The sequence below is a fragment of the Ictidomys tridecemlineatus genome, chromosome 9, assembly GCF_052094955.1.
Source record: "Ictidomys tridecemlineatus isolate mIctTri1 chromosome 9, mIctTri1.hap1, whole genome shotgun sequence".
Classification (NCBI taxonomy): Eukaryota; Metazoa; Chordata; class Mammalia; order Rodentia; family Sciuridae; genus Ictidomys; species Ictidomys tridecemlineatus.
Window position 1 is genome coordinate 90,787,467 of NC_135485.1, and position 12,226 is coordinate 90,799,692.

Here is a 12,226-nt window from a genome sequence, read left to right on the forward strand (position 1 = left end):
ACAAAAAAGTAAAGAAAATCAGAGTATAAGTGCTATACGGGACTACTGACTTTAACAATAACAACAAAATAATATCTCTATATCTATACCTATGTCTATATTTTTTTCTCAATATAAAATAAAATGAACAATATACATGGATTTATATTTCAAAGAAACAAATTGCATATCTTTTTCAAATGTACTTAAATTAATATATTTTTTATTGGAATGACAAAAATAAATGGCATTATTTTAGTTACTGTCTTGTGCTATAGGAAGTAGAGCTTAAGGAAAACAAAGCTCATATGCAAATTTGACTTCAGTATTCTACAAGTATTAGGATTCTGAATTTGGTCTTCAGTGCTTCTGTGTTATCTGTTTGAAGTTTTCTCTCTAGCTTTGTCCCAGAAGACCTGGTAGTAAATGGTTGAACTGAAGCTTTTCCCTAGAGTGCTGCCATTTGACTGTTAAAACATTTTAAAGCTTGCGTAATTTTTTAAAATTTATAAATGGACTCAATGTTGGCATTCCTATTTGGGGGAAGGCTTGGCGTATTACATGACCGAACTTGGCCAGTGCCTGCTCTAGCTGTGAATGATAATTAACTACTGATGGGAATATAAAAAGAATCTGACTTACAAGCTGTCAGTTTTATATCCCAGTATGTGAACCAGGTCCAACTACCTCTATCCTTACAACACAGCACATAGCTAAAAATGCAAAATCTGCCTCATTTATAACCAGAACTGTTGCTCAGAGCTGACAAACAGTGATTATGAGGATGCAATACAATCTGTTCTCTATGAATTAATTTATTAGTATTATTATAACATTGACAGCACCGCCTCACCATGTTTAGTTTTGGAGAATTATACTAATTCTTTCATACTTTCTAAGCCAAACTCGTTCTTTTTTTCTGCTGAAAACTGCTCATGATATGGAAAGAATTATTTGAGGGCAGCATGATGAGTTCATATTTCAGAATAAGTCTTTGTTGTTTATCAATAGTTGCCTAATAATTTCCACCCCCCCCCCCCACTCAGTGACTTCAGTCAACATCGGTGTATTATTTGCAGCAGTTCTAGGGAGTTCAATCAGATGGTTTTTCTACTCAGGTCTCTCCTGCTCTTGGAGTCTGTTGTGAACTCTGCTAGTGATGGAAAATCAGTATCAGTACGACATCTCATCCTCCAAGGTCTCTCTCCATGTGGCCTCTTGTCTTTCAGTAATCTAACCTGAACTCCTTTAGTTTTTAATGAACTCCTTTTTAAAAATTATAATTGCTAGTGAATATTAATTGGACAAATTAACGGGCTTCTCTGTGACATTTCCATATATGAATATATTCTGCATTGATTGTATCCCCCTCTCTTCTACCCTTGTTTCTCTTTCTCCCTGAAACCCTTCCCCTTTCCTAATAGTCCCTCTCTTCTGACTTCAGGTCATTTTATTTATTTATTTTATTCATTTATTTGTTTATTTTCAGATATGATGTAGAATACATGTAGAATAATTGTCTTTCTGTATCTGATTTATTTTGCTTACCATCATTACCGTCTATTTTCCTGAAAAAATCACATGATTTCATTCTTCTTAATGGCTGAATAATTCTCCAACATGTATATATACTATGTTTTCTTTATCCATTAATCTGTTAATGGGCATCTAGGCTGATTCCATGACTTAGCTGCTGTGACTAGTACCTGAATAAACATGCGAATATCTATTATATGCTGATTTTATTTTCTTTGATTATATGTAATCAAATCAGGACTATTATCATTACTTCTATTTTTAGATTTTTGAGGAACCTTCATACTGTTTTCCAAAGTGGCTGTACTAATTTACATTCCCACTAGCAGTGTATAAGGGTTCTTTTTCCCCCATAGAATCAACAGCACTTGTTGTTTTTTAATACAAGCTGGAATAAATTTTGATTTGAATTTACCTGATTGTTGTAAAGATTTTAAGCACTTTTTCATGTATTCATCGGCAATTTGTACTTCCCCCTTTGACAAGTGTAAGTTCATATCTTTTGCCCATTTATTGATTGGAATACTTGTTCTTTTGTTGTTAATTTTTTGGAGTTCTTTATACATTCTGGATATTAAGCCTATCAGGTTAATAGCTGGCAAGGATTTTCTCCCATTCTGTATATTGTTTCGTCACTCTGTTAATTGTTTCTTTTGCTGTACAGAAGCTGTATATGTATTACCATCATTACCGTCTATTTTCCTAAAAATCATGATTTCATTCTTATTTATGGCTGAATAATTCTCCAACATGTATATATACTATGTTTTCTTTACAAATCTTTGTTGTAAAGATTTTAAGCACTTTTTCATCTATTTATTTGTACATTGGCAATTTGTACTCCCCCCTTTGACACACACACACACACACACACACATATATATATATATATATATATAAAACTTTATTTTATTTATTTATTTTATGTGATGCTAAGAATTGAACCCAGTGCCTCATACGTGCTAGGTAAATGCTCTACCACTGAACCACAACTCCAGCCCCTGTGTAGAAACTGTTTAATTTGATGTAATCTCATTCATTAATTCTTTTCTTTTATTTTCTGAACTATTGGATTTGATTCAGGAAATGGTTTGCCTATGCTTGTATTTTAAAGTATTTCTTCTTTGTTTTCCTTTAGTACTTTCAAAGTTTTTGGTCTTACATTAAGGTCTTTGATATACTTTAAGTTGATTTTTTATACAGGGTGAGAGATAGGATCTATTTTCAGTTTTTTACATATGGATAGCCAGTCATTCTAGTACTATTTATGGAAGAGGCTGTCTTTTTTCCAATACATATTTTTGGTAACTTTGTTGAGAGTCTGATGGCTAGAGAGGGCCTAGGTTTACTTATGGGACCTTGATTCTATTGCACTGATCTGTCTGTTGGTTTTATGCCTGTATCATGGAAGAGTATAGAAGTGCTACTGAAACATATGACTTTGTATCCCTTTCAGCCTTTTGAAAGATAATAAAATAATAAATCCCTATAAAAGGATATATTAACAACTTCTTTTCTCCCCCTCCTCCTTCTCATTCTCGTTCTCCACAGAGCTATGCCCCCTGCCCTTGTTTATTTCTTTTTTGACAAAATTGTTCTTAATATGTGTCATAAAAATGGATAAGATGTTCCCAGCGCGGTGGCACATGCCTGTAATCTCAACTGCTTGGGAGGCTGAGACAGGAGGATTGCGAGTTCAAAGCCAGTCTCAGCAAGGCCGAGGTGTTAAGCAACTCAGTGAGACCCTGTCTCTAAATAAAATACAAAACAGGGCTGGAGATGTGCCCCTGAGTTCAATCCCTGGTACCAAAAACCAAACAAACAGACAAACAAATGTATAAGATGTGCCTAATAAGCAGTTTTGACATCTTTTAGAGTTTAATTATTCTACTCTTTTCCCTTTTTGGCTCACACATTTCAACTTCCTATCAAACATTGTTTCATTCTCACACCCCCCTCTCCTTACACGCACATACACACACACTTCTTTTCTCATGCTATCATAATATCAATGATAAAGCAATGTTAATTTTTGGAAATGAAAATAATTTATTTAAAATGTATGATATTTTATATGTTGTGTAAGTTTTCAAGATTCTTTGACATATTAAGATTTTTAGTATATTAAATGTCCTATCAGAAAAAATAGCTGAGTTTTTGGGAATTCTCATACTCCTAATATGAAGTAGAAAATTAAAAATTTTGAGGGATTTAGGAAGTATATAGAAAGACAAATGTGACTATTCCTGACTCTACTTTTGACCTTGTCTCTATGTCCTCAAAATTATAACATCACATTTTAAATGGACACTCAGAATGGATTTCCCATTTTGTGAAAATAGTTTTTTCTGGGCACTGCTTTTCTTGCTGTAGTCACAATACTATTTTCTCTCTTTTCTTGTGCTTTCCATGTTACTTACCTTGACAAACCAGTTCATATGCCAGAAGGTATTTGGGGAGTAATTCGATGATGTATATATTTTAGGGCAGTCATATGTTGAGTAAGCACAAATCTGTAGAATCACCCAGCTGTAGATTTTGGTCCTAGTCTGGCCAACTGCTAGTTGTTAACCTGGAAGTTTCTCTAATGTCTCCAAGTCTGTGTTCATTCATTTATAAAAACTAGTGGAAAATATCCTCATGGTCCTTGTATATACTGCATAAAATAACTCTTGCAAAAACTATTTGCAATGTGCCTGCCTTACACAATAAGCACTATAATTGTATATTGTATTATATCTTTTAACACCTTAAATGAAATTAAATATTAAAATAAAGAGGAAGCTTTTATCATATCTAAGTAAAACTCTCTTTTCTAAGATCCTGCAAGAGCCATGTTCCTTTCTGTTCCCTTTTTTGTGGAGCTAATACTTAACTAAAATTGTAGTAAAATCATATAAGAACATAGGACAGGAATACAAAGCAGTGATCCTATGAAAATTTCAGTACCAACCAACCAATTGATAACATGCAGGAGAGGAAAGCAAGAGAATTAGGCCATGGGTCAGCTGACTTTTAGAAATATTTTAACCTAATGGGCATTTTTTTTCTTCCTTTCTATGTTCTATAGTTAAAGTTCTAAAATTTAAAATTTTAATGCTGCTTCTGTTTTGGTACCAGGGATTGAACCCAGGAAACTTAACCATTGAGCCACATCCCCAGCCCTTTTATTTTTTTTTTTATTTTGACTTAAGAGTCTCACTAAGTTGCTGAAACTGGCCTCAAACTTTCCATCCTTCTGCCTCAGCATCCTGAGTCACTGAGATTATAGGCGTGTACTGCTGCACCCAGTTGAAAACTCATTTATTCTTAAACTCAGTTTTACCTTTGAGCAAACTTCTCAAAAGAATGACTGCCAAGATACTTTTAGCTTATTTTCTCAAATGCATTTCTCATTATCTTCTTTAAAACTCCTCTCCAAAAAACATCGTAGGGACGACTGTAATTAGGCTAATTGTGTGTGCCCATATGTGCAGCTTATGGAAGAGCAGAGAGCAGTCATAGCAAGAACATGGCGCAATCTGCCTCCAACAGGAGCAACTCTAGAGCTCTCAGGGCTGGCCACACAAGCAGGCTTGGGCTAACAGCTGTGATGAACAGAACGGCAGAACGTCAGCCCCATAGTTCATTTGGTGTGAAAATAAATTGACAGTTATTTATAGGGAATAATTAATGAAACATTGTAGAAAAGTAAACACATTTTGCACCCTTTGAGAAACTGTTAAAATGAAAAAAAGGTTGGAAGATGAAGGATCTTCTTACTGACAGCAAAGGCTTGGTGAGAAACAGATGTCAGTGACGGTGTAAAACTGTGTTGCAGAGAGTATAGAGAGTTCATCAACTCTGACAATAGAGTGGAAGAGTTAAAAATTATACAAGGAAACCAACTCATCCTCAGGGTAACTGTAAACTTGTAGAATATCTCTGTGAAGATGATATCACATAGTTCGGTTAATATTGTGAAAATTTGTGATGATCCCGTGTAATTCTGTTTTGCCAATTTCCTATGTTAAAAATAAAAAAGTTTGAAAAAATAGGGAGGGTAATAAGAAAGGAAGGAATAAAGGAAGTTGTAGCTGGGTGTGGTGGTGCGCTGTAATCCCAACATTTTGGGAGATTTAGACAGGTGGATTACAAGCTCAAAGCCAGCCTCAGCAATTTAGTGAGACCCTGTCTGAATTTTTTTTTTTAAAGTTAGTAGTTCAGGGTAAAGTTCCACTGGGTTCAATCTTCTGTACTGGAAAAAATAATTAAATAAAGGAAAAAAGGCAAATATGTATATAAATTCCAAAAAGCATGAGGCGCTGATTTTTCTATATCGGTACTATATTTATTCATTATTAATCTCACATGCTCTAATGTCTGGTTAGACATATCAGATTATTTTGGAATGGTGTGATACAAAAGGAGTGAACTCAGACACATGGTTGTTTTAAACCATTATCACATGAGTGCATCCATATGTGTACCTTATGACGCCTAGTTGCTTTTGTATTATATGTTTGATCATCAGGATTGTATCTTTGAACAACTCATGACTTGATTAAACACCAATTCATTTCTAAATGCTTATCATTAATAAGTTTTATTAAACTAGTGGGAAGTTAAACTAAGATAATTTTATTTCTGATATAGACACACATTAGTACTGCTTCAAATTGCATCTGAAATATCCTGCTCAGATCATCTCTACAACTTTCTGTTCTGCTGAAGTGTGTTGACACATGCCTATAAGACCAGTGTTCTGGAGAGCTAAGAGCTGGAGGATTGAAAATTTGAAGCCTGTTTCAGTCCCATATTTTTCAACCTTTAGCGAGACCTTGTCTCAAAATAAATAAAATAAAAGAGCTAGGGATGTAATCCAGTGGTAAAGCACCCCTGAGTATAATCCCTGGTATTGAACAAACAAACAAAACAACTTTCTTATCTGAACACCTTTACTTCCACTGGAAGATATTTTTCTTCTTTGAGTCAGTGGAATAAATTAGGGGAGATTTCCTTTTGTACACATGTGAATTTTACTCTTCATCTTAACTTGGATTACGTGGAAACCTGCCTGATTTTCTAGAATAATTGTGTGAGTTCTTTAAGTAGTCATATCATTATTTGAATTCATTCAACCATCAACTCTCTTTGGCATCTCTGAATCTGTGTCATTCAAAAAAGCTAAGGAGTTATTAGCCATGACATGGCTTTCTTTACAGTGCTAACTAATCATGAGTACAACATATATTATCACATCAGGGCTTTTATTTTCTTCAGTAGTGTGATTTTCAGCAAAGGTAGTAGGCATCTATGATATGAGCAAATTGGAGAATGCAATTCAAATTACAAGATAAATTCTTGTATGCGAATCATTTTATTTCAGGCATATCAGGTTTATTGAGCTTGGTGAAAAACCTGATATAGTAAACATTCAAAAATGACTTTATGAAAGATCATCTACTATGTGGTGCCATGATTCATAAAATATGGTTCTCTTTTGGTAGTATTGATGAGAAGGAAATTCTGTATACTGAAGAAGGAAAAGGTGTTTGCTTTAGTTAATACAGATAAAATATGCTGCATACATGAATTCAAGGGTGATTCTATGACAAACTAACAAGATAAGGAAGAGGAAAGTGGAGCGAGTTCACATTTCATGGCAGGAAAGTGTGATAGAGTCTAGGTTTGAGACTGAACTGCATGGGCCACATTCCCTGTTGATGACTCCTCTCAAGTTGATGATTGTAAAAACCTACATTTTACAAAGAATTAGCTACAGTGTAGAGTGAAGCAAAAGTCTCTTTGTGTACCTTTGAGAAATTTCTGGAGAGGATATCAGAAAAGACTTTATAATAGGCCATCAATGAGATCCAAAGGAGATGGAACTGGATTATAAAGAATTGAAATTGTACTAAGCGTATGAGCTTGGGAATTTACTGGGCACTATAGACTTCCTGTCTAGATGACTCTAATTTTGTGTTATAACCTAAGTGTTCTTTTGAGTACACATAATAGCTTAAATTATTAGTGTTTTAAATTTAGAAGAATGATACATTGGTTTCAGCTAGAGTTATCTGCGCACGAGAGTCTAGTTCATTGGAAAATTTATATGCATTTTAGGAACCAGTAGATTATTTCATCAGTGAAGTTCTAACTGTACACCTATTTTAGCTAGTGACTTGGAATGAATTTTGATGATTTGCGTAGAGAAGCAATATAATAACTGTGTTCTGACAGGTTGGCTAGGAAGTACTATGTAGAAATTTGAGGACAAATGGGAAGTAGGGAGAGGGAGACCAGTTATTAGACTTACAGTGATCTGACTTGTTATCCCTTCTATAATGATCAAGGCATGACTTGGCAGACAGTTGGACCAGGGAATGGCAAGGAAGTGGGAGAAGTGCTAGAACTTGGTAATTTTGAATATGTGTAATAACAATCATTAACATTTATATTGTATTTATTTGGCAATATGTGTATTCTTTTATGGTATCATTTCATCACAACCATTTTAAGAAGTATAGGTTCTAATCCAATTATAAGTTGAATAATTTTCTTAAGCTCTCATAGTTAACAATTATCAGAACTAAAATTTAAACCTTGAATCTGAACTCAAGCCACACAGAGGATACGGGCTTATCAGAGGCTAAAATAAAAAGTGATGTTAATATTTCTAGATAGAACAAAGATGCCCATGAGGAGACTGGATTAATGTTGGTCCTTGGCATAATATAATACAAACTTTCTCTTTTTCCTTTTTGTCTTTTTTTTTTTTAGTGAGACTTCATGACAGCATATCGGAAGAGGGCTTCCATTACTTGGTGTTTGATTTGTAAGTACTTATTTTATGGTGAGCCTTTTTTTTGGCTATTATTTTAATTGAACAAGGTTTTTATTATTATACAGCTCAAATTAATGGCTACTATAATATTTTTAAATATTTTTCAAATAACATTCAACTCTAATTCTTTTGAAAAGAGGTGACTACCCAGTGGAATTTTATTTAAATTAATCTTCATAAGTGAAAGTTTAAAGTCTTTCCCTTTGCATTTTCTATTGTGATATCACATGTAGTTTTCGGTTTTACCTTGGGGTACAAAACTAGCGGACAAGAACAAAATTTTCAATTGATTTTTAAAAAAGTGTTTGTGGGATTTATCAAATGTTAAAAAAGAAGACTCAAGGAAAAAACTAGGATTATCAAGGTTGATTTAAGTTAATCAGGATTTTAAAACTAAGGTTATAACAATAAGGATAAAGAGAAAATATTGATTCCTGGAAGAATAAGGTTAAACAGGTCACACATTTTAACTGAATGGTAGGAGTTTAATAAGAACACACTTTCTGAAAATCAGTTTGTGATTCTATTTATCAAGAGATTTAAAAATGTCCATATCATTTGGCATAGTAATTTCACTTCGAGACTAGTACATACAAAATATAACCTAAATCCAGGTCAAGTTTTATGCTGAAAGATGTTCATTGATTCTATCCTCTAAAGAGGGAGGAACAGAAAAGAAATGAGACAAATTAATAACAGAAATAAATGTATAATTATAGTACATTCGTTCAATGGACTGCTGTTTAACATTTTAATGTGATACTCGCAGGAGTTTTGGGTTACAGCTAAGAAAAATTATTTCAAATAATATGAGTCTATATCAGTGTTATTTCTCTCTGGATGTGTGAAAGATTTTTCCTTTGTCCTTGGTTTTCAGATGTTTGACTATTATGTGTCTTGGCATGCATTTCTTAAGAATTTATATTTGAGTTTAACTTCTTAAATATGGATTTATGACTGCAAAACTTTTTACACATTGCCTTCTTGAATACTTACTTTCTCAACACAGCTTCTTTGTCCTTACTTTTAAAACTCTGATGAAACGAAAGTTGGATTTTTTTTTTTTAATTGTCATAGTCTCATAGGTTTCTGAGGCTCTGTCCATGTGTCTCTCCTGGTATACTTTCCTCTGTTTGTTCAGATTGGATCATTTATGTTGTTCTTTCTTCAAGTTTGACTGAATCATTCTTTTGTTTTTTCCATTCTGCTATTGAATCTATCTATTCAGATTTTTTATTTCAGTTATTACATTTTTTAGTTCTATAATAATTTCCTTTTGGTTCTTCTTTGCTAATAATTTTTTTTCCCATTTGTTTCAACTGTGTTCATGGTTGCTCATGAAAGCTATCTTTTTCTTCTTATTTTTCTTCTTTTTTTCAAAAATGCTAAGGATTTAACCCAGAGTCTCACACATACTAAGGAAGCACTCTCCACTGGGCAATAACCTTAGCCCTATGAAAGCATTTTTATTTGGCTGATTTAAAATCCTTGTCAGATAATTCCAATAGTATTGCCATCTTGGTTTTGTAGTCTACTGATTGTCTTCTCATTCAAATTTAGATTTCCTGATTCTTTGAGTGATTTTGGATTATATACTGGACATTTGAGCATTATTTTATGGAATTCTATATTTAATTAAATCTTCTTTTTAGAAAGCCTTTTCTGATTCCACATCAGCAGGATTAAAGAGGTGTTACCTTATTACTGATTCATAATGGTGACACCCACATAGTTCCCTACTCTGCTTCCACTAACACCCCTGGGGTGTGTCTCCTTATAACAGAGGAATTGTTTGTTTGCTTAACCACTAAGCAACATACCCAGCCCTTTAAAAAAAATTTTTTTTTATTTTAAGACAGGGTTTCACTAAGTTACTCAGGGCCTTGCTAAGTTAGTGAGGCTGGATTTGAACTCTGATGATCCTCCTGTCTCAGTCTCCTGAGCCACTGTTTATATAGGCATGCACCACCATGCCCAGCCTTCTTAGTTCTTAATAGATTTAATCACTCAGATATCCTTTATTAGTAAATCAAGGTATAGTGTTGTAAACTGAGATATGTACTTCAGGCTGTGATGAATGCTGGATTGAAAACACTTATGCTAATTCTCACTACCTGAGTACTATAATCTGAATTTGGTTTGATCACAGCTCTGTCTGGGTAGGAACAACTATCTTTTTTATGTCATTTCCTGGGAGCATGTGATTTAGAATAACAAAAGAGAGATTAACAAGATAAAACATACTAAATTTTTATTAATATATTTTTTTTCCTGTGGGAGTTAATAGAAAAGAAGTGAAACTCAAAGAAGCAGTTAGATTCAGGGACTTATATACACTTTTATTGAAGGAACAAACATGGACTTCAAAAGCCTAAACAAAAGCCTAAACAATAGAGAAATGCTAGATGCTGTGACGGATGCCAGTACTTCCACTTGCTTGGGAGGATGAGGCAGGATGATCACAAGTTTGGAGCCAGCCTGGGCAACTTAGTGAGACCCTGTCTCAAAAGAAAATAAAAAGGGTTGGGAATGTAGTTCAGTAGTAGAGCACTTGCCTAGCATATTGAGGCTTTTGGTTCAAATCCTAGTACAGAGAAGAAAGAAGGAAAGTAGGGAGAGAGGGAAGGAAGGAAGGAAGGTAGGTCGCTTTATATATAAATTCATCTTGCTATCAAATTCATGTTCTGTGAAAGTCCTCCTCACTGGTACAGGGATGTGGGGTCGGGAAGAGAGGGGATGCCTTCCTCAGAGAGAAATTTGTTTCCTGATAAGGGGCAGCCAGAGAACTCTTCAGCAATTGTTGATTCTCAGTTACCTCTAGCTCTAAATAATCCCTATGCCAAAGTGGCATATTTGGGGTGACATATTCTGATTCTCTTCTGCTGCAAGAAGCACTGCAGTATTAGGTCAAATGCTCTGCCATGCCCCTTTCCTACAGTCATCAAACGATTTATATCTATCCTTTGTATTTTATGGATTTCTATATTTCTTACTAAATTAAGGGAATATTAAGAATTACATAGTAGAATGTATTTTCTTATGCATGATTTTTCAATTTTAATATAATTGGTGAAGAATGTATAAAGAAAGCAGTTTACATGAAAGCAAAATAATACAGTGAATTATGTCTATAGCAATGATTGTTTGTGGTAAGTGTGACGAGACCTCTAAGGTTAAAATTTTACATAAAACCATGGTAATTTGAAATATACTATGTCAGGCAGCTGAATCTTTGTATCTAGAATGAAGAGCTCAGACCCTTCTTGAATTATTTTTTAGTAAAGTTTAAGATGTGGGTTTCTGTAGTTCTTTTCAAAATGCTTTGTCAGTAAATGATTAGTGACCTGGTTAAACACAGTCCAATCCAACACCTAGCCTTAGTTGAAAAGCAATGTTTAAAGAACTGATTTTTTTTCTGGCAAATCGAATACAAAAACATATCAAAAAAATTGTGCACCATGATCAAGTAGGATTCATCCCTGGTATGCAAGGCTGGTTCAATATACGGAAATCAATAAATGTTATTCACCACATCAATAGACTTAAAAATAAGAACCATATGATCATCTCGATAGATGCAGAAAAAGCATTTGACAAAGTACAGCATCCGTTTATGTTCAAAACTCTCGAAAAACTAGGGATAACAGGAACATACCTCAACATTGTAAAAGCAATTTATGCTAAGCCTCAGGCTAGCATCATTCTGAATGGAGAAAAATTGAAGGCATTCCCTCTAAAATCTGGAACAAGACAGGGATGCCCTCTCTCACCACTTCTGTTCAACATAGTCGAAACACTGGCCAGAGCAATTAGACAGACGAAAGAAATTAAAGGCATAAAAATAGGAAAAGAAGAACTTAAATTATCACTATTTGCAGATGACAT

The 12,226-nt window shown here is 34.0% G+C and overlaps 1 protein-coding gene across 26 annotated transcripts in view; it reads left to right on the forward strand.

Moving 5' to 3' along the window:
• Camk2d (calcium/calmodulin dependent protein kinase II delta) overlaps positions 1–12,226 on the forward strand; it is a 301,168-nt gene that overhangs the window by 146,665 nt on the left and 142,277 nt on the right. For all 26 annotated transcript variants that reach the window (XM_078021724.1, XM_078021735.1, XM_078021731.1 and 23 more), the window contains exon 4: positions 8,278–8,332. In XM_078021724.1, the coding sequence (XP_077877850.1) occupies positions 8,278–8,332 (55 nt within the window). The remainder of the gene's footprint in view (positions 1–8,277; positions 8,333–12,226) is intronic.